Below are 19,723 nucleotides of genomic sequence, written 5' to 3'. Positions count from 1 at the left end.
AGAAGTAAATTAAAAATCTATATAACTTTCTGAACTTAGTTAATTTGAAAGAAATAGGTTTTCACTGGATAACCCCTTTATATGACCCAAGGGTGGTTTCTCATAAAACACAGAAACGGGCACCAAGTACATGAAATGTCAAACTGTTTTACTGAAATATATTGGAGAATAAAACCAACACAAACATACATAACCCCCAAAGGTCCTCAATGACAGCCCTCTGTATAATATATATTTCAAAGGCTTTCAAAATTAAATAACGTCATTGCCCTAATATAAATCCAAACATAAGTAATGTCCCAGTATTTCAGAGAAAGCTTCCATAATGGCACTGTGTTGGATCGACAAGAACTTCACAGGTTTATTTACAATCCAAAAAGAACGACGGCTGCTCCTGCATCAGGGTCCCCGCATCCTGGCTTGGATGTTTTGCTGCTACATTTTTTTCCCACTTAATATGAACAATGGGAGAAATATTTGGCCGCCTGCGATAATGTGCACTTTTTTGCCATGGTTTCTATTGTGTTGTTGAGGCTTGTTGTTACACCACCTTCAGCACATATGGACCTGGCCTTAACAAATGCTTAGTAAGAACCCCACCCTCCCCTACCAAAACATCAGTGCTGTATCTGCACTATAAGCACAGTGACATTGTCAGCGGCGCCTCTTCGCACTGCTTCATTTGCAAGGCGGTGGCAGGCAGATTCGTATCGAGCATCCATGTCTTCTGTTTGAGAGCCTTCATCCTGTGGATGAGAAAGATTCCATCAAAGTACTGGAGCAAGCTTCAATTTAAAGGGAAACTCCAAGAAAACATCATGAGAATTTATTTTCTCATATATAAAAGCAGTGCTGTGATTGACTGCTAAAAAGAATGTTAAAGGGGTACTCCAGCAAAAAGCTTTTTCCCAGTAACTGAAACACATTACAAAGTTATATAACTTTGTAATATGCTTCAATCACCTATCTGCCCCCTTCCCTATCTTTTCCTCCCTCAACCCCACACCAGGAAGTGAAGTAAACTCATTTTTACCTAATGACTGTTGACCCCAGGCTGCTCTGTGGCAGCCATTTTGTGACAATGACATAATCAAGAGGGAGGCGGGTCTAAGCCCTGTTAGGCTTTCCTTAATGTGTTATGACACAGGAATACAAAGCCAATCAAAGACCATAGTCATGCATTGCCCAGTCTTCCTATTCCTATTGCTAGGTTTAATTTAAAAAAAATGCTAATTTTTTAACACATTTTATTCCTGCTTTTTATGCAAGTTGTTACTAATCAGACAATTACAATGTCAAAGTATGGCATCTAAAACCTTGATTGTTTGGATAATACACAGAAATACTTGTGTATTGCAATGTATTATACCTGATTGTGCTACACTAGTAGCTGCATGCACAGACCTGAGCCTATTAGACCTCCAGTGGTAACCCATTAGACCACAAGCCCATTGCAGGCCACTGATGGGCTTATAGAGGGACCTTGGCTGCTGCTCTCAGTTTGGCCACGGAATCTTCATTGTCAAACAACCAGGATTGATTTGTGCTCCAATCCCAACTATTACAACAGGATGTCAGCCCTTTATTCCAGCTAACACCAACTCTATTATAGTATAGCGTGCTGCAGGATCTGCCCACTCCCATCACTATACCAATATGGTGCTGTGGGCTAACGTACACGTTTGCAGTTAGATAAACTTACTTGTACGTGGCTAAGGATAAAATTGACAGCTTCTTCTGCTGAGAAGGCTTTGAAAAGGCCATCGCAGGCCAATAAAACAAACCTTAGAACAAAAAAAGAAATTATGTTAACTTTGATGATATGTGCATCAAGTACAACCTTTAACCTGACTCCAAATCTGGCAATCAGAATAAATCTCTGGATCACCAGAAATCTAATACCCAGAACAAAGCCAGCTACTGCGATTCTGACCATGTCTGACCTTTCAAAAGCGCATATGGCTGCAGAGATAGATGGTTGTGCAGTCACAATAGGCACACCTACCTGTCACTGTCAGTAAGTGGACACCTTTTCACATCTGGGACACTTATGACACCACAGCGTTTATACTGCCCATCTCCCAGTGAACGTGAGACCTCCAACACCCCAAGGACTCGTCCGTCTCTGTCAAACAAATGTATGTGTTTCTTAAAGAAACTTGCCAGGAAAGCAGAAGCAAAATGGAAAAGTAGCAATGTTCCAAATCTAGAGATCAATTAAGAGACAATTAAGAGACTAGAGACGATTAAAATGTGCACTGTTACTTTAAAAACAGGGAGAGAAAAAAAAAAACCTTATGACTTGTGCCAAATATTTTCATCAGACAGGGAGTGGGCTTTCAGACCACCAATCATTAGATATAGCTAGGAGAAACGCTTAGTTAAGTGCTTCACTCTCTGACTTTTCTGTCTGCCTTTGTAAATCTATGGAGACCCTCTCCTGCAAGGAGTAGCAGGTTGCTGTGAGCCAGAGACAAATGTGTAGTAATGTGCTTCTCTTGGCTATATGTAATGATCTTTGGGTGTCTAAACAACTTATCAAAAGTTTCGGCACTTTTCAAGGACATGTAGAAAAAAAAAAAATCTCCTTTTTTAAGCAACAGGGACACTAATTAATTCTTAGTGTAAACTTAACTGTCTTGTCTAATTGTAGATTTTAGTTGGCTTAAGCTGCAAAGTTTTGAGATTATTAGTCAGGAAATGACATTTACCACTGTTGCTGATCAGACTACAGCTTATATACTTCAGTAGTCTGGAGTGACAATCTGCAGAGAAATCTTCTCATTGCTTGACTGCTCAATAACCTTCATAAAGATATACACTATGGGGGAGATTTACTTTTATGGTGTAAAGTAGAATTGTCAGATTCCACTTTTCATTCCTCACAGATTCTTTGGAAAATGAAAGGTGGAATCTGATTGGTTGCTAGGGGCAACTGAGCCAGTTTCATTTTACACCATGTTTGATAAATCTCCCCCTATATAGCAGGGCTGATGAGTGCTTCATGAACACCTGTCATTGGGGGGGGGGGGGGGGGGGGGGGGGGGGGGGGGGACATGTCAAAAGTTTTGATTGGTCGGGATCTGAGAGTTCAGACCGCGACCGATCAACAGAACAAACCAAAGTCTGTACGCAGGGCGTTCTCTCCCAGCTCTGTGTTCTCTGAGCTGGACGCCCACACAATCAATCAATAAGTCTATGAGGCTGTCCAGGTTGGACGGACACAGAGCAGGAAAAGGAAAACTCAGACCACGACTGATGAAAACTTTTGACAAGTCCAATGTTCTTTCTAATGACAGGTATGCTTTAAATGAGAAGTCTATGAAACGAAAAAATTACTCAAACTTTCTCATGTGAACGCTCCAGGAATCTTTAATAGCGCAGCCGTGATTTTATGTGGTTTTACTCACACTATATAAAGCAATGTCTTTGTGCAGGCAAATATACATGCTGTAAAATGCAAAAGGAAAAAAAAAAACCCTCTCCTTCAGTACTCAGCCTGCATATCTTTACCAGGAGTCTTTTGTAAGAGATTTTCAGCTGGGAGGCATCGCACAGTCCATATCTTGGTGAAACTTTTTCAGCAAATTTAACCCGCGGGCAGAGCAGAGCCTGCAGTGTGGCTTATACAGATAACTGCCTGGCATTTCACAGAATTTGCTGATTCTGCAGAAAACTGTACACACCCGAGAGCTAGGGGCTCCTCCACCCTGAAGGGAGAATGTTATGAAATAATTGTAGACACAAAACTCAAGAACATGCCAGGTTGCATATGCCAGTTTCTCCCACAAATCCATAGTCTATAAATATGTAGGTTACTATAAGCAGATTTGGGATTGAACTAGAGTAGAGAGACTAGGGTTTTATAGTGTCCCCATATACGGCCGAACAGCTAGGTATACATACGTATGTGACACATGGTAGAGACGCTCACCTCACATTTCCTCCTGCTCTCTGGATTCTCATCCTCTCCTCATACTGGGTGGGATTGTGTTCTTTACTCAAGCTTAAAACGGTGGGCTTCTGGGTCTCTTCATTCATTCTACACAGCAAAGCCTAGCTCAATAAAACAGTACAAAGGAGCATTATAATGGAGGTCTGGCACGGAATAAAACATCAGAATCCCAATAAAAATCCAATATTGATAACAATAATGACAGATATATACATAATAATAAAGCGCCCGCTATTATGTTCCCATAGGGCCAGGGTCGCTGGGTATGAAGCCAATTTTCCTATCAAATCCTGATTTTTGGTAAATATTTACTTTAATCAATGTGTACATTAGGCAGTATGGTGCAGTGAGGGTGGGACTAGAGCCCTTAGTGCACCAATCTGCCCCCTCTCTTTTAAATATGCTGTGATGAGCAACGGAAATACATCACTGCAGAGCACCATCTCGATATTCATAAGGAAGGGCAAGCTGGAGTGGTGCACAAAGAGCCCCGTTCACACTGAGCTTAAAAGGTGAAAATTCCAAGCGAACCTCCACTGTGGATTCCGTCTGCCTCACTTTCTCAATGTGATGTCTTGCAGCCTCCGCTCAAAGAATTGACATTGACTGAGAGCAGCAGCGAGCAAGAGATCAAACTGAGACAGTGAGGCAGGCGGGATTCCAAGCGGGAGTCCGCAACGGGGTTTCGGCTTGAAATTTCGGCCTGTTTTGCTCAGTACAAAACGGGCCCTTTGGGCTGTAGTCCCGTCCCTAGTGCACCATACAGCCCAACTTACATACACCGAAAATGGCGCTCATAATGAGGGTAAGAAAATGACCTTGATTCTTAGTGGCCCGGCCCTATGGGAATATAAAAACAGGTTAGATTCTTCTTAGTTTCCCTTTAAATAACACAATGGCTATTTCCACCTAAGGCTGTTTTCAGATGAGAGAAAGTGTTAGGTTTAGTGCTCACCCTGCTGTCCCCAAGATTGGCAATATAAAGGATGTTATCTGCAACCAGTACACAAATAGCTGTTGTGCCATCTTTCCATGCAGGCTTCCTACAGAGCAGAACAGATGGAAATGACAAGGTAAGAATCCACATATAAGTTGGATCTCACGATCATAGCAATCTGTCCGACACCCACTGGCTGGCTGCCTGCTTCAGAAACTCTTCGTCGGTCAGCTTGAAGGCATCGAGCAGACTCTTCTTTATTGTCTTGTCCACACTGCCTCCGTCTCCTGTAAAGGAAGGCTGTATGAGGCTCCCATCTCTAATACACGGTGACGTAACGTAACAACCTTTACTAACCTCGTGGCAACTTTTTCACAAGATTCCGGTGCAGGTTGTGTGCTGCGTATCGTGCAGCCCGACTCCCACCGTGACCGTCAAAGACAGCATAGTAGGAAAATCGATATCTACAAGAGAAAACCAGCTAAGGGGTTAATAGTGCTAGGAAAGAAATAAACTATTCTTGTAGGCAGCTGTCTACATATGCTGTCACATTATATCTAATCAAAAATAAATGGGGAAATAATAAAGTCTCTATAGAAATGGTGATTCTTGTTATACTTACATGTTAGTCAGCATCGGCCGACACTCCTCGGTCAGATCACAAACCGTGTGTGCATCCTGTAACTCTTCCCTCTCTCCCCTTCTTTCTGCTACATGCGCTTTCAATGAGACAATTTCTACATATAAGACAAAAGAAAAGGTTCCAGCTAAGTCTGTGCTTATATACATTGCACTACTGCATAAGATGGACAGTGGACCTCACCTACTATATAAACAAATGCAGGGCAGCTGCCTCCCTCCCTTTATCATATCCTGCACTTAGAAGAGGCTAAAGAATTCAGGCCTTATACACACAGTCAGTATTTTTTTCATGTCTGTAGATTCCTCTCACTATTCACCCGTACAATTAACTAAAAATTACGGATTGGGCCATATTTCCTTAAACCTTTTTTTTTTTTTAGAAACACAACTAGAGATGAGCGAACCTTGAGCATGCTTGAGTCCATCCGAACCCGATCATTCGGCATTTGATTAGCGGCGGCTGCTGAAGTTGGATAAAGACCTAAGCTTGTCTGGAAAACATGGATACAGCCAATGACTATATCAATGTTTTCCACATAGCCTTGGTGCTTTATCCAACTTCAGCAGCCACCGCTAATCAAATGCCGAACGATCGGGTTCGGATGGACTCGAGCATGCTCAAGGTTCACTCATCTCTAAACACAACCTTTCCACATGTAACTAATGACTCATCTTTTTTTTTTTTTTTTTTTTTTTACAAAAATACGCATGCCAAAAGTTTACAATCTGTAGAAAATAGCGGATCCTATTGATTTCTATGAGAGAATCTGCAAAAAAAAATTAAAAATCTGGGACCACACTAGGACATGTTCTTTTTTTCAGGGTTGGTGATCAATGTGCACTAAGTCAAGTACAGAAATACAGATTCGTAGATTACAGGACGTGTGAATAAGACCTCACCTGACAAGGACTGTCAAGAAGGACCTTTCAGTTGTAAACGCATTGTGAGTTTCTTTCTGTGTCTTCTAATGTATGTGCATGACATGCTCTGTATTCTACAATAAAGAATGAAAGGATCTAGAAGGGGCAGATTTTCATCCAGGTTCTGAAGCATATAGCCTCACCACTAAACCAGCAGTGTATCTGTTGCACCCAGGCATATGAAAAGGAGTGATGGTTGTTGTTCTGAGAGGTACCAGGATGAAGCAGTTGTGCACCTCTTAAAGTAAACGTACCACCAGTACACTCTAAGTGTTTCACATGATAAAGTGGTGCCGTTGCGGGGAAGCCAGTTCCGCGGTCCTTTTCTTAAATTGCGGCCAGGTTTCTGTGTACGGCACCATTCTATTCCTGGGCACCCAGGGAATACCCGGAAAAAGAACGCCACCGTACACGGGAACCTTGCCGCAATTCAAGTGAAACACTACATGTACTGATGGTACAAAGATATGCTAGTTTAGCACTGTGCCACTTCAATGTTTTTTCCTGCACAGCATCACAGGAAGACTTTGAAGGGGTCATGGCACTAAAACAGAACTACAACCCCTCCATTCTTTGGATTGTTGGTGGTCCAAAAGGTCAGACCCCAAGCAGTCAAAATGATGGCATAGTGTACCTACTGCTAAAAAGAAAAAAAAAAATCTGACACGTCTGAAGTTTTGATTATCAAGGGTCTGGGAGCTGGGACCCCCACTAACAGTACTGCTGGTATCACACGGCTATTGGAGAAGAAACGGGAGCGAAATTTCAGCTGCGTACAGAATGCAGATGTGGAAACATAGCCTGAAGATCATTCAGACGTCCGACGTTTAATTAAAGGATTTACTTAAATCAATAAATGTAATAGCAATTACATTTATTTAATTTGTATCATATGCACTTTGTTTTAAATGTGGCAGAAGTATGGTATAATCTTTGTCTTCAAGACATGTCAGACTTTTTTTTTTCTAATACAATATGAACCCTTTAAGAATCTCCTCTTCCTTCCTAGTAAATATAATGTGCAGAGCTGTAGAGGTCCATCTTTTTAGGCCTGTGATTCTTTCTAAGCTTTATTCATGAGGTGTCATTTTAATACTGGTTGTACAAAGATACCATCTGAAGTGTCTGAAAGTCATCTTGTAACATAACACACAGTAATGCTTAATAGGGGGAGAAAAAGATTCCTCTGTTCCCTTCTGCCCCCTTGTGGTTGTAGCTCCTAATTTATGTGACAATTTGTGTATGAGGGTTAGGAGTCTCATGGCCTCAGCTTACAGCAGGGCTCATCTCACCCATCTGCTCTAAAAAACCACAAGCTATGTGTTTTGTTTTTTGTTTTTTTAAAGAAAACAAAGTTCTAGTAAATATAGGCTGTAACAGACGCCTACATATATTAAAGAGGTACTCCGGTAAAAAAAAAAAAATGGTGTAAAAAAAGTTATAGATTTGTATTTAAAAAAAAATTAAGTCTCCAGTACTTATCAGCTGCTGCAGGAAGTTGTGTGTTCTTTCCAGTCTGACATGGTGCTCTGGCTGCCACCTCTATTCATGTCAGGAAATGTACAGAGGTAGTAAAGGTTTTCTATGGGGATTTGTTGCTGCTCTGGACAGTTCCTGTCACGGACAGAGGTGGCAGCTTAGAGCACTGTCAGACTAGAAAGAATACATGACTTCCTCAGGGGCATAAGTACTGGAATGATGATATATATAATACATAAGTAATATAAGTAATACAATCTGATAAATACAACTCAAAAATTTGTATAACTTTCTGACACCAGTTGATTTAAAAGCAACTTTTTTCGATAACATGGCAGTGGCGTGAGGGTGTGTAATATCAAAACTGGAGATGAACAAATCGCTTGTCTAAATCAAACAAGGTGCTTCATTTGATCAACTTGGCTGCCTGTCAGCGCTGCTCCGCTCCCTGCCGCTCCACCTCAGGTGCCCATGATTGGATCCAGCTTTTCCCTGGCATCCTGGGAGGAGTGGCAGGGAGCGGAGCAGCCCTGACAGTCAAAATCACACCATGTATTTACATCATTGCCAATAAAGTCCACATAGGATAGACTTGCTCCATATGTGTGCAATGGTGTACAGTGACAGGAAAATGAATGAGATAGTACAATTTCAGCAAAGAAATCGATCTGCAATGTGCGTGTGTAGAGCTGTCCTAAAACAACAACAACGTGAAAGTATGATAGGTTGTGCCATGAAGCCAGGTTGGTAAAATTAGATGTGTACTACGTACAAATGCCGCTATATGCCATACTGCCAAACCCATTTTCCATTGATTACATTATTAAAAATACAACAGAACACTATTTCTGATGTAACACAAAAATTTACAGCACCATCCAGATTTACATATTGAGGAAAGGGAAGAGGAGGTGGGGGGCAGATGTAAGGAATTAAAGTGTAACTTTTAATTATATATACAGTGAAAATAAATATTTATAAATATAAATATAACAAATGATAAAACAAGGATTTAGGTGACAGCAGCATTGTGAGTGCTATGAATGGTGACCACCGCAGGAAAATTAGGCTTGATGGCCCCAGTATAACTAATCTACCTGCCACATAAGCTTTTAATGCATCAATGTAAATATTGTTACTTTAAAGGGAACCTGTCACCCCCCGTGCCGGAGTGACAGGCTCCCGACCCCCCACTACAGCCCCCTATACTCACCTGATCCCGCCGGGTCCCGCTTCTGGATCCGGTCGGGTCACGGAGATATCAGCTCCTGAAGCCCGGCGCGTGTGCTGAGAGAGGAATCCAACGCTCATAGAGAATGACGGAGAGTCCAGCGCTCCGTCATTCTCTATGAGCGTTGGACTCATCTCTCAGCGCGCGCTCCGGGCTGCAGCGGCTGATATCTCCGTGACCCGACCGGATCCAGAAGCGGGACTCGGTGGGATCAGGTGAGTATAGGGGGCTGTAGCGGGGGGTCGGGAGCCTGTCGGGTTCCCTTTAACAAAAACAAGATGACCTGTGACCTCTTCTGACTGGTCTATTCTGGTAAATACATGTATCCCTATACAATAACTCTGGGACATCTTCTCTTATAGCTCTGTGCTGTTCCTCTGTTATTTACAACAGAAATGCATAAGACAATAGCCAACAGGGTGTTACCAATAGGGAGCATGCCCCTTCACTGGTGGAGGCAACATTGACTAGACATTGTCAGACAGTGAGGGGGACACACACTCTCCTGGTAGCACTCAGATGGCTATTAAAAAAAAGTCGCATGAAATTATATAAAAAAATAGATCAGGAAGGCGGGAACATAAATTATAGTTATCCGTCCCTGTGCCTCCATAGTGCTGCTCCCGGGTCTCGCTGCCGGACGCCAGCTGTCATTTTCATCGTTCCTGGCTCCTCCAGCTGCAATGTCATGACCCGTCTGATCAATTGCCCGCTCAGCGGCTGTCAGTGAGACCCGGTAGTGGTGCCATGGGGCACGAGGATAGGCAAGTATGCTTTACTCATGTTCTCATGTTTTGTTTGGCAATGCCCAGGGAGGGGTTGGGTGAAAACAATTACATCCAGTTATCTCCCTGGCACCAGTGATGCCGCCCCCATTCTGCTGCTCCGGTCCCCTGTCGTGTGGTCGCTTCCTGGTCAAGACGTGACGTAACAGGCTCGCTCAGGCATTCAGCAGCTGTAGTGGTGTCCTGCTTCTGAATGGCTGAGTGGGTCTGCAACATCATGTCCCAAGACCAGGAGGTAACATGGGAGAGGTAAACCTACTTATAAGAATTAACGTGTCCCTGTCATTTGCAAAAAACTTTTTACTTTGACAACTTTGAAAACAAAACAAGGCTATGCGTTTTAGAAGTTTACATAATTTTATTAACACTATTAAAAATCTCATAACATGTAACAGTGTAAAAAGGGGGTTACAGACGCCAGACTCCACTATGGGTAAGGGATATTTATACTTTCCATCTTAGATAGACATCCTCAGGTTATGCAAGTCTGCGTTTAGCAGCCCTGAGGCCATGTGGATACACTGCATGTGCTGATACTTATGCCCTGTAGACGCTTGCCCATACTTGATTATGTGATTATATGACCGTAATACTGTGGTTTCTGTTTGTCTCTGCTGGATCATTTTTACACTATTACATGTTATGAGATTTTTAATCGTGTTAATAAAATTATGTAAACTTTTAAAACGCATAGCCTTATTTTGTGTAATTGTTTGTTAAGAAAGGCTATCATATGGTAAATTTCTGGACAGAGTAAAATGTTGGGAATCAATCTCTGCTAGGCAGAAACCAATATAATGATGTAAATGTCCATTGGAACTATTGTGTATAAACTTTGAAAACAAGCAGAAGTGTGCAGCTGGGCACTTCTCTCCTCGCCTCTCTGTCTGTCTCGTAGACTTATAATGGAGGCGTCTGCTGCAGCAAGATGGAATAGGCAAGGAAGTGGTAAGTGAAGCGCTTAGCACACAATTCTCCTGACCAAGCAAAACTTTTGACAGGGACACAACAACTTGTCCAGAGATATATTTTAATATCCCCAGGATGGAATATCCCCAGGGTAGAAGGAAAAATAAGAACAGATGTAGTCTCCAGCCGTCAATCCTCAGCTGGTGCCTTTCAGCTCAGATCATCCTGTCCTAGAAATCCTATCACTCACCGCGGTGGGTCACTGCGCATTCAGCCACTGGCTGGGCTGGACAACGGGAAGCTCTTAGCAGCAAGACTGGCAAAGTCTGTATAGTAGCAGTAGGGATTGGTGGCAGGTACCAACATGAGCATGCTTAGGAATAAAAATCTACCTCTGGACAAGTCTTTCAATAAATACACGGCATACAGACACACAAACGCCATGTGCAGTGTTAAGTTGTGTGAAAACCTTTACAAACTTTCTTTTCCTGGTGGGCGCCCTCACAGCTGTCCAGGCCGCTGGCTTCTGCTCTCCGCTTCACACTAGAGTTACCGTTTGGAGGTCCAGGGTCAGGGGGAGATCCTGCTGGGGCTAGTATAAAATAAAATATAATAGTATAATCTAATATATAACCTGTAATGTATTTATATATATATTTAAATAAGCGCTGCGGAATCTGTTGGCGCTATACAAATAAATATTATTATTATTATTATTATTAAGAGCATTGCTTGTGTTAGTCACCATGCTTCTCAGGGAGAAGAACACATGAGAATGAAGCAGAGGGTAAAGATTTATAGGCACAGAACCAAATCCTAGAGAAAGGTAGACCGATGCAGGGAATGTAAAGGGGTACTCCGAGGAAGAAAAAGGTTAGTAAAATAACTGGTAGCAGAAAGTTTGTAAATGACTTCTGTTTAACCCCTTAAGGACAGAACCCAAAATGGCCTTAAGGACCAGGACAATTTTCAATTTAGCGTTTTTGTTTTTTCCTCCTTGTCTTCTAAGAGCCATAACTCATTTATTTTTTTCATCTATTGGGCTGTGTGAGGGCTTGTTTTTTTCAGGAACAGTGGGGTAAAACAAATACAATTCTACAAATTGTGTGTGTGGTGGGGGGTTCCGTTTACGTAATGCATTTTACAGTAAAACTGACATTTTATCTTTATTCTATAGGTCAGTCTGAATACAGCGATATGCAGGTTATATAGCTTTTCTTATGTTTTACTATTTTTATTAACAGTAAAACTTTTTTTTGCAAATAGGTGTGATTACAATGGCCCTCTTGTGACTCGTACAGCGTTTTATTTTTTCACGTATGCGGCTGTATGGGACGTCATGATCTCTAGTTTTTTTTAATACCATGAGACATAATTGATCAATATTTATTGATTTTATTTTAAATAAAATGTAATAAAAATAATCAATCCTTTTTTTTTTTTTTTACCGCTTTTTGTTTACGCCAGTCACCGTGCGGGAACAATATTAATTTATTTTATTAGATCGAACAATTATGCCCGCTACGGTATATTATATGTTTGTTTATTTATGTTTATGTGTTTTATTTATAAAATGGTTAAGGGGGGTGATTTAAACTTTTTTTTGGGATGGGCTATGGTGTGTTTTTTGTTTTTTTTTACACTTTTTATGTCCCCTTAGGGGACTAACATTTTTACATTGGATTTCTCACACTGATCATTGCTATGCCATAGCATAGCAGTGCAGTGCAATCTGCGATCAATGCATAGAGCCTGCCTGTGAAGACTCTATACAGTGATTGCCGATCTGACTGCCGGGAGGAAGGTAAGACACCTCCGCAGTCAGATAGAACGATCGGAACCCCCGCAGTTACACAGCACAGCTCCTGCCACTGATGTAAGTGCTCTGATCGCGGCACTGCAGGGGTTAATGGCGGGTGGCCACACGATCACGGCGGCCCGTCATTGACTGTGAGGACCTGGCTGCATATAACAGCCGGTTCCCACATGCTTTGACGTGAGCTCAGGTCCTGAGCTCACTTCAAAGCACCGGCGGGCTACATGCCGTACGGGTACAGTACGGGTCCTTAAAGTGACACTGTCACCTCCTTTGTGCATTCTGACTTCTCTACACAGGTGTAAAGGGTAAATTTAGTGGTTTTCATACCTTATTTTATATCATACGTCATGGTGCGTGTTCAAGTAAAAAGTTGCCGGCCATTGGAGCAGGCTGGCCGAAAGGTCTAGACCCCACCCCCTTTACAATAGGTGTCAAGGGGGCGGGGATAACTGTGCCGCTGTGGGCAGGGTTAAGTGGTGCTAATGCTGTGAGGCCACGCCCACTTAATACAATCTGCTGTTGATAAAAGGACACTTTTTACTTGAACAAACGCCATGACGTATGATATGAAATAAGGTATGAACAACGCTAAATTTACCCTTTACACCTGTGTAGAGATGTCAGAATGCACCAAGGGAGTGACAGTGTCACTTTAAGTGACAGGATTCCATGACGTACCTGTACAGTATGGGTCCTTAAGAGGTTAAAAATCTCAAGTCTTCCAGTACTTATTAAAGGAATGATGGTTGCCCTCAGGGAGATCAACCAGAACACAGCACAAATGTCCTCATGTTTTTCTCAATGTCAGTGAACTCGCCAGACCTTCTACCAGGAAAGAAAAACCAAGCTAAAGGGGGTCTCCAATCAAGGAAACCACCTTCTAACATGACATGACCAGGGAAATACCCCACCCAGGTATCCATCCACAGACAGCTGTTTCAGGGTATTTGCCCCTCATCAGTGTGGAGCAGGATTCTGGCTAGTGAGAAATACCACAAAACAGAGTTTAGAGTAGGGGGTGCCTTATTTTTTGGGGGATGCCTTACTTGAGGCAAGCGGGTAGAGTAGTTGGGGTGTCTTATTTTCAGGGAAACACGTTAAGTACTTGAAGACTCGAGATTTTTTAAACAGAAGTAATTTATAAACTTTAGTAATTTTATAACACCAGTTAATTTGAAAACTCTTTCTCCCGAGTACTCTCTAATTCTCTTCATAGAGCCATAAACTGTACATCCTGTGTGCAGAGGGACTGTGACTTACATATGACAGGAAAAAGAGTGTTTGTGAATGAGGAATCCTTGAAACCAGGTCTTTATTAATCATTAATGATAAACATTTTCCAGAGGTCACAGCCCTTGGAGATGGAAGAATATATATATATATAGGCATATACAGTATAACAGTAAGCAGGTGTTCCTTTCCATATACCCTATTAGATGTAATAACGGTCCCTGTCTAATATGACACTGCTGGGGAAATGTGTGTCTGTCCCTCTGACAGGAGAGGCATAAGCATTGTGAGGGTCCCCACTGCTTCTTTGCTGTGAAGATCTGTAATTTTTCAATGTAATTCTATGTGAGGTGCAGTGAGACTTCCGGTATTTATCATCAGGCATCTCCGGTCACCACTACGGCCAATGAATGGCTGAATAGGCTCTTCCTAAACATAAGCAGAGCTGTTCAGCTGGGAGATGACTGCTGGGATGTGTTTTAATTTATTACTACAACCCGAGCCTGTAAACCACAAATCCTGGTGTTAGACAATCCCTTTAAATGCAATAGGCTATCTAATTAAAGGCATTGTCCAGAGCCATGACATGTTTACAAGCAGCTCACAAAGATGTAATACTCACCTCACTGATGCCCTGCTGCACCTCCCCTTGGCCCCTGCCAGCCTTTATTATTCCACTTTAGTGATGACATGTGACACAAGACGCAACATGTGACTGCTGCAGCCAATCACTGCAGTGGTGATGTGTTAAGGTCTCAGCTGTGATTGGCTGCAGTGGTGGACATGTCATCACTGGAGGGACCTGACATCAGCTCCCCCTACAGGCTCTGTGCCACCACATGGGGGCGCTGCTGTCCCATCTCAGCTATGTGTGATGGCCAGTTAGGACTCTGCGCCCCCTACTGGTTCAGTCAGTCCTGCGTTATCTGCCCTGTAGCCTGGCATAGCAGTATTAGACTGTAATGTGCATTGCAGCGTATAGAGACCACAGCGCCGTCCAGTGCGACTCCTATGGTGTCCTTCCCAGCGCTGACTGCGGGTGTGCATGCGGCCATAGCGGTGCGTGTACTCGGTGCTCACCTGGAGCCCGCGGCGGCTCGGGCAGCTCATCGTACAGCTCCATCCCGGAGGGCCGTGTCTACAATGGAGCGCTCCTGGACGGGATGACGTCACGACAAATGGGCAGAGCCTCCTCAGGAAGGGGCGGAGCTTTCCGACCAGCCGCGCTGTATACAGAACAAACCCGGAAGTAGCTGCTTTTCTGCCTGTGCTGGGAATGTGACTGCAGGGAGCCACGTACTGCGACTGTACTGTTACATGGGACTGTTTGGAGAAGGGGACTGAATAGAAGGGAACATGTAATTTACATGGGACTGTATAAGTGGTTGCTGAAGGGGTGAGCGTTCTCTTTACATGGCACTGTCCTTGTTTACATAGGACTGTGTTTTTCAGAGGCAGAAGGGAAGAAAGTGATGTAATTTACATAGGACTGTATGTTATCCCCATTTATTCCTTTACAAGATGACAAGTCTTGGAGCTTCTGCACCCAGTGCTGTAGATTGTGCAGTCCTAGTGATCAGCTGATCCCTGTGCACCTCTCTGCATTCACTCCATAGCAACTGACATACAGAGAAGCAGATTTTTTTTCCCCTTAATAAAATAATAATATTTAGTTATATCTCGCCAACAGATTCCGCAGCACTTTACAATTCTAGGGGTTCACACATACATAGAAGTCCGACATTACACGTGTACTTATAAAGCATACAGGAGGAGTGAGGACCTTACAGACTATGAGGGAAGGGTTGGAGACTAAACTGCTATGGTCCGGCCAGCTTTATAGATTGGGCAGTGCAGGTAAATCTGCCAGTGCCTGTATGTACAGGTCTTAGTGCTTGACTGGGGGGGTTTGACCAAATTAGAGAACCTGATGGGCTTGTTTGAAAAGAAGGATTTTGAGGGCACGTTTGAAGCTTTGGGTATTGGTGGTGAGTCTGGGTAATGTATCCATAGAACCGGTGCAGCTCGGGTGAAGTCCTGAAGACGGGAGTGGACTGAGATGAGGGAGGAGATGTAGGGAGGTGCAGCACTGTGGAGAGCTCTGTGTGTGAGCAGGAGCAGTTTGTATTGTATCCTGTGTATTGGAGCCAGTGTCGGGGTTGGGCAGGGAGATGAGCCTGGCCGCTGCATTGAGAATGGACTGGAGGGGGGGGGGGAGTTTAGAGGAAGGACGATTAGGAAAGAGATATAATATGGAGAGTAAAGGGAGGATCAGAGTCTAACGTAACCCCAAGGCAGCGGGCTTCTTGTGTAGGGGTTATGGTTGCACCACAGACAGAGATGGAGATGTCAGGTGGAGGGCAGTTAGCAGAGGGAGGAAATACAAGAAGCTCAGTCTTAGCAAGATTGAAGGAATAGAGAAGATATAATGTTAGAGACGGCAGACAGATAGGAGTGTTCTGTAGGAGTGCGGGGGTGATATCACGGGAGGAGGTATACAGTTGGGTATCATCAGCATAGAGATGGTACTGTAAACCAAACCTGCTGATGATTTGCCCAATGAGTAGAGTGTAAGGTGAGAAAAGGAGAGGGTCCCAGGACTGATCCCTGGGGAACCCCAACAGTAAGAGAAAAGGAAGATGATACACTAAAGGAGCGGTCAGAGAGGTAGAAGGAAAACCAGGAGAGAGCAAAGTTCTTGAGCCGATAGAGAGGAGCATGGAGAGGAGGAGCTTGCCTAATAATACCTGTAGATTACCAGTGGTGACATAGGGGATTATCATCTTTTCTACACTGGTATTTATATTAACTTTTAACATGATGAGGCATATCAAAAGTTAAGACTGCTCTGGGTCTCAGTCATAAGATTCCCTGTCAATCCCTTCACGTTATGTGATATAGCATTCTGTATGCAACTTGCTGACATTGAGAAACTGATCTACATTTGCTATTTAAGCACACATGGAAGGCATGGGTAGACACAAGTCAAAATGGTGACCATATATGCACACACAGAAGTACAGAATTAGAAAATAATACACCCACAACCTAACATATCTAACACCAGCCCATGCAGGAGGAGCATTGTAGTCTTAGAATGGGAAATTAGGACATTAGTAGGATTAGGATGATGGGGTTGGCTGAGACGATTTGGCTAACAGCTGCGGAAGTCCTATATACAGTTTCACTACATCTCCCAACAGATGCAACCTTCAAAATTACTCCAGGGAATTCCTGTAGTTTCTACAATTTCCAAGAAGAATGCAATAATGGCCTTTTTTAAATAAACTATTTTAAAGTTCTTCTATCATGGCAAGCCTATTAATATCCTATAAATAAATGACCGTTTACTGATTTTTTTTTTTTTTTTAGTGGACACCAAACCTGTCCTCAGACAGAGAATGTCAAAAAACAGCCATCCCCCTAAGTCTTTTTACACTTGAAATATGATGCAGCTATTGCTATGTCATGTGACCCTTATGGTCAATGATTGGCTTTAGTACAGTGGGACTGGGTTGAAAATCCCATACCCAAACTGAGGACAAGAGTGGTGTTGTTTCTGGAGGAAAATGTCCATGTTTTTCTAAGCTTAGAGGACTCCATTAAAGGGAATCTGTCAGTAATAGAGATGAGCGAACCTGGAGCATGCTCGAGTCCATCCGAACCCGAACTTTCGGCATTTGATTAGCAGTGGCTGCTGAACTTGGATAAAGCCATAAGGCTATGTGGAAATCATGGATATAGTCATTGGCTGTATCCATGTTTTCCAGACAACCTTAGAGCTTTATCCAAGTTCAGCAGCCGCCACTAATCAAATGGCGATCGTTCGGGTTCGGATGCACTCAAGCATGCTCGAGGTTCGCTCAACTCTAGTCAGTAACCTACTCGAGGTGCCGACAGTGTACAGTAGGTGGCTGAGCATGTTGCCTTTCATTAGTGCGTTCGTGAAGTAGATTCTATGCAATGTTGGGTCCTGTACCGTCTTGTAATCATGAGTCAAAAAGGAGTAGTAGTCTGGTGTTTTGGCAGGCCTCAGCACTTTTCCCTTGAGCTGGCCGGCCTCCTTTTAGCTCTGGTCATTACTGCTGTGTGTGAATCTTTACAGTTTGCACATATGCCATGTTCTCCCAGGCAATGCTCTTTCCTTAGATACTGTTTGCGCAGGCGCTATAGACCAGACAAGCGGCGCACATGCATTGAGGACATAAAGCCAATGCCCTCAGTTGGGATACTCATTGTGCGTGTGCCGCTCCTCTGTTCTATGGCACCTGCGCAAACAGGGACTTAAAAGTGCTTGGCCTGGCAGAAACTGTAAAGAAGGTGTGTGGCCCTTGTCAGCTGTGGCGCATGCACACACAGCAATAATGACTAGAGCGAGCAGAAGGCCAGCCAGTTGAAAATAGCAAAGAGGGAGGAGAAAGTGGTGAGGTGTGCCAAAGCACGGCACATACACCAAACCACTACACTTCTCTGACTCTTGAATACAGTACAGGACCCAAGATTGTATAGAATGCACTGGTACTGTGCTCGCAAGTGGCCAGCCTCCTAGAGCACACTGTCAGCACCTTTGGTAAGGCCTGGGTGCTGACACATTCCTTTTAAGTCTTAAAGGGGAACTCCAGGTAGAGGTTAAAAAAAATTTAAACATGCAGAAGCATAAAGCATTACTTACCTATCTTTTTACAATTTTGAAACTACCAAAAATCCATTTGTTTTGGGGGGTTTGTTCTGTTTTGTGTTTCTGCACTTCCTGGTTTATCAGTTGTACACAGTACTACAGGTTCCAGGATGCAATGCTTTCCCTCAGCTGTCCCTCACCCTGCCTATTCCCCACCCAAAGCTGTTGCAGAACATCTAGGCTGTGTTCACACATTGCAGTTTCATTGTGTTACTGAATTATTTGCAGTAATTTATGATTTCATTGTGGTCCCACCCACACAGCACGCTGTATTCTCTACCTGTAACACCACACAGTGCTGTATTCTCTACATGTAACACCACACAGCAGGCTGTATTCTCTACCTGTAACACCACACAGCACGCTGTATTCTCTACATGTAACACCACACAGCACGCTGTATTCTCTACATGTACATTGTATTCTCTACCTGTAACACCACACAGCACGCTGTATTCTCTACATGTAACACCACAAAGCACACTGTATTCTCTACCTGGAACACCACACAGCACGCTGTATTCTCTATCTGTAACGCCACACAGCACACTGTATTCTCTACCTGTAACACCACACAGCACGCTGTATTCTCTACCTGTAACACCACACAGCACGCTGTATTCTCTACCTGTAACACCACACAGCACTGTATTCTCTACCTGTAACACCACACAGCACGCTGTATTCTCTACCTGTAACACCACACAGCATGCTGTATTCACTACCTGTAACACCACACAGCACACTGTATTCTCTACCTGTAACACCACACAGCATGCTGTATTCTCTACCTGTAACACTACACAGCACGCTGTATTCTCTACCTGTAACACCACACAGCACACTGTATTCTCTACCTGTAACACCACACAGCATGCTGTATTCTCTAGCTGTAACACCACACAGCACACTGTATTCTCTACCTGTAACACCACACAGCACGCTGTATTCTCTACCTGTAACACCACACAGCACGCTGTATTCTCTACCTGTAACACCACACAGCACACTGTATTCTCTACCTGTAACACCACACAGCATGCTGTATTCTCTAGCTGTAACACCACACAGCACACTGTATTCTCTACCTGTAACACCACACAGCACGCTGTATTCTCTACCTGTAACACCACACAG

At 43.3% G+C, this 19,723-nt stretch overlaps 1 protein-coding gene across 2 annotated transcripts; it reads right to left on the bottom strand.

The window, feature by feature from the left end:
* Positions 1–129: 129 nt before the first annotated feature.
* ILKAP (ILK associated serine/threonine phosphatase) lies at positions 130–15,075 on the bottom strand. 2 transcript variants are annotated; one of them, XM_069973904.1, is made up of 10 exons: positions 14,989–15,075; positions 11,329–11,451; positions 5,515–5,629; positions 5,250–5,356; positions 5,086–5,179; positions 4,911–4,998; positions 3,935–4,056; positions 2,006–2,125; positions 1,703–1,784; positions 130–746 (listed from the first exon to the last, which is right to left on the bottom strand). In XM_069973904.1, exons 1-10 carry the CDS (start codon positions 15,029–15,031, stop codon positions 618–620), a joined length of 1,023 nt encoding a protein of 340 aa, XP_069830005.1. In that variant the 5' UTR covers positions 15,032–15,075; the 3' UTR covers positions 130–617. The 2 variants fall into 2 exon arrangements, with proteins under 2 accessions (XP_069830005.1, XP_069830006.1); XM_069973905.1 differs by lacking the exon at positions 2,006–2,125.
* Positions 15,076–19,723: the final 4,648 nt, after the last annotated feature.

This window comes from Dendropsophus ebraccatus, chromosome 6 (genome assembly GCF_027789765.1).
Source record: "Dendropsophus ebraccatus isolate aDenEbr1 chromosome 6, aDenEbr1.pat, whole genome shotgun sequence".
NCBI lineage: Eukaryota > Metazoa > Chordata > Amphibia > Anura > Hylidae > Dendropsophus > Dendropsophus ebraccatus.
This window is presented reverse-complemented; position numbering and strand designations above follow the sequence as displayed.